The sequence below is a fragment of the Fringilla coelebs genome (genome assembly GCF_963513975.1).
Source record: "Fringilla coelebs genome assembly, chromosome: Z".
NCBI classification, from domain to species: Eukaryota; Metazoa; Chordata; class Aves; order Passeriformes; family Fringillidae; genus Fringilla; species Fringilla coelebs.
In genome coordinates, this window is record NC_140031.1 from 10,023,614 (window position 1) to 10,027,109 (window position 3,496).

The following is a 3,496-nucleotide window of genomic DNA, read 5'->3' on the forward strand; positions in this document are numbered from 1 at the left end:
CCGTACCTTGCATCACTGTCCAGTGTCAGCAGGCTGCTCAGGATTCACGGGATCCTAGAGGCTCCACAAAGGGTCTCCGGACACTTCCCGAGAGGATTCAACAGATCCTCGCGTGTTCACCCTCGGCTGGGAACTCCACCCTATTTCAGGGTCGTGGTTCTTCAGCTCCAGGCTGCAGCCAACGTCTGGGGTCACCACTTATTGTATTAGCGGTGACCATTGTGACAGGAAGGAATGATGAATCTGACTCCGAGTACTCAGACGGCTAATTTATTAATTTATGATAATATATTATTAATTTATTATTTTATGATACTATGTTATATGAAAGACTGCAATAAACTCTACTAAAGCATACAGAAAGAATCCTTAGAGAATGCTGAAGAGATAATACTGAAAACTCGTGACTCTTTCCAGAGACTCGTCACACCTTGGCACTGGTTGACCAATTAGTCAAAACTACTGACACCAGAAACCCAATGTAACGATCGCCTGTTGGTGAACAATCCCCAACCACATTCCAAAGGAGCAAAACACAGGAGGAGCAAATGAGATAATTATTAGGTTCATTTTTCTCTGCGCCTTATCAACTTCCCAGGAGAAATATCCTTGAAAATGGGATTTTTCAGAAAATATGAATGTGACACTGGAGGGGTACTGTGGCACCACATTACTGGAGCATCTCACCTGGACTGTCCACCTGCATTTATCTTGGAACAAAGGCATTCTGGGAATATCAGCTGTCACCAGCCCCTCTGATAGCTGATAAATTTGGGAACACCCAGATTGCACAACATCCTAGCCAAAGCTGCCACGCACGCATCTGGCAGCAATAAAAAGGAGAGGGAGCAGGAGCCTCGGCAGTGGCCTGCAAGGAGCACATCCCCAGGTTCATCAGCTGTCTGCCTGCTGCAGAGATGGTGCAAGCAACTCCCTTGCTCCTCGCGCTCTTCCTGGCCCTGGGGGCTCACGGCCTCCAGGGTACAGAGCAGGTACCATCAGGGCTGGGATGCACAGGGTGGGGTGGGCAGGGGGCTGCGGCTGCAGGCTGTGCTGTGCCACAAGTGCTGACTTCTTTCCTCTCCAGTGTAAGCTGACTGGGCAATGGGAGAATGACCTGGGCTCCAACATGACCATTTATGAAGTAGATGGAAACGGTGACTTCGCTGGCAAGTACCTCACAGCCGTGTCAGCTTCCCCATTAAAGATCAAGGAATCACCACTGCTGGGATCCCAGCAGCTCCCATATCTGAGCCAGCCCACCTTTGGTTTCACAGTTCATTGGACCTTTTCAGGTACTTAAAATTAGCATCCTTGTTGTGTCCCCAGACCTCCCTTCTGCCCTCCCTGCAGTGTCCTTGCTGATTCCCTGCCTTCCCCTGCACTGTCCCCACTGCTCTCCCTTTCCTCCCCCTGGAGCTCCCCCATCCCTGTCCCTGGAGCTCCTTGGTTGCTGTCAGCTCCCAGTGCCAGGCTGCAGGAGAGGCAGCAGGGGCTGAAGCCTGCACTGCCTGCCCATGTCTGTGTGACACCCCAGCCCTCTGAGCCCTCCTGCTGCTTTCCCCATCCCCGCTGTCTCCAGAGCCCGGGGACAGCAGGGGTCTACTGTCCCCTGTGCTGGGGCAGCCACTGACCTGCCACCTCGGCCACGCTTCCCTCCACCTCCTGTCCTGTCCCCACAGACTCCATCAGTGTTTTCACGGGCCAGTGCTTTGTGGATGAGTATGGAAAGGAGGTTTTGAAGACCATGTGGCTGCTGAGATCACACACAGGGAACCGCAGAGACGACTGGAAAGCCACCTTGTGAGCTCTCTGTCCCCTGTGCACTCCTGAGGGCTTGGGGCTGTCACAAATGAGTGGTTTAGGTCACTTAGGAGTCCTTCTCACAGGTGTTGGCAAAAGGAAGTTTAATATCTGTTTGCAAACACAGGACTTAGCAAAGCTCCATGCCAAGGTTCACTTGGTTGCTTTGTGCAGGGATAAAACAGAGGAAGGAAAAAATGGGTTAAAATCAATCTAGAATGATTTACATGGAGGCTGGAGATGGAAAAGGAGAAGAGAGACCCTTTAAATGAATCACAAAGTTCAGGGAGGTACCCACTGCTTTCTAAACTACTGATGGATCTGAGCCGGGCCTGATTCCACTCTCCGTCTCAGACCTGCTCAATGGTTTGTGTCTAAGGGACGTGGCAGCATTTAACCATTGACTAATTTAACATTTGTAAGGTGATTAGGGAGGGTTTACCACAATTCCAGCAGAGATTTAATTATAGATCCAGGCTGGCACTGATGGGCCTCACTTAGGAATGCTGTGGTAAAGTCATGGGATGATTGACCTTAGTCATCAGTCAGTCTCCATCCTGGATGTAGCTGAGATGGTAATTACAGGAATTTTTCACAGTTCCAGTAATGATAACATTGTTGCACTTGGACTGTGGTTCCGGCAACTAATTCCCCAAGCATTTTGAAGTGTTGGTTTTCTTGATATGACACCCGAAGGACTTGGTGTGCAAAGTGTGTGTGACAAGCTCAAGGGAAGCTTCACCTCCTGAGAGGCATTTCCAAAGCCAAAGGCCTAAGAAGGAATCCTGAATGGCCCGAGGGTGGGGATGAAGGCTGGTGCTCCCAGCCTGTGGTGCTCAGCACTTGGCAGAGCTGCTGCCAGTGTGAAAGTCAGGGAGGACAGGGTGCTTGTGCACAGCTTCCCTGGGCATCCTGACAAGGTGCAAATGTTTTGGAAGGATACAGGACTGCTGGGTGGGCATTGGGCCACTCCCATGTCCCACCCTTACATTTCCTCTCTCTGTGTCCCCTCAGGGTTGGCTCCAACACATTCTGGCGCAAGTAAGAGCTCATGGATTGAGGGCTGGTAGCACTGGAACTCCCAAAGAAGAGGCAGTGCCAGGCTGTAGCCCATCCTCCTACTTCAGCACCTGCTTCAGCACCTCCTTAACACCTCCTTTAGCACCTCCCTTAGAACCTCCTTTAGCGCCTCCTCCAGCACCTGCTTCAGCACCTTCAGCACACCTTTATTCTCCCAATAAAGCTTTTCTGCAAGCACACACTGTCTCCTCTCTTTCACAGATCAGTGCCCCTCTTCCCTTTCCTCAGTACTGGCCTCTCTGGCCACTGTCCCTGAAGGCCATTGTGTGACCCCTGCTGTGACCCTCCATGGCTTGGGCTCCTCTTTGTCAGCCCAGCCATCACATGGAGCTCCTTGGGACCCCAGCTGCTGCAGGCCAGCAGGACCCTGCTCAGCCTGGAGGCATGGCCCGTGGCTCATCTCCCACTGGCAGTCTGCAAACAGCTCCATGTCTGCTCTGCAAGGGGCAAGGACAGAGCTGGGAAGACCAGGGGCTTCCCCAGGGCAGGCAGAGCCAGCTGGGCACACCCAGCACGGCAAGAAGGCACCCCCAGGGCTGGGCACAGAGCTGCTGGGGCAGCGACATTGCAGGGCTGCAAGTGCTGGGCACAGCAGAGCGGCTGGAGGGGGATG

At 52.6% G+C, this 3,496-nt stretch overlaps 1 protein-coding gene across 1 annotated transcript; it reads left to right on the forward strand.

Moving 5' to 3' along the window:
* Positions 1-917: 917 nt before the first annotated feature.
* On the forward strand, positions 918-2,848 carry LOC311164980 (avidin-like; the record flags this gene model as incomplete). The annotated part of the gene is made up of 4 exons (XM_084224687.1): positions 918-992; positions 1,088-1,295; positions 1,683-1,803; positions 2,818-2,848. 4 exons carry the CDS (start codon positions 918-920, stop codon positions 2,846-2,848), a joined length of 435 nt encoding a protein of 144 aa, XP_084080813.1.
* Between the last annotated feature and the right edge of the window lie 648 nt (positions 2,849-3,496).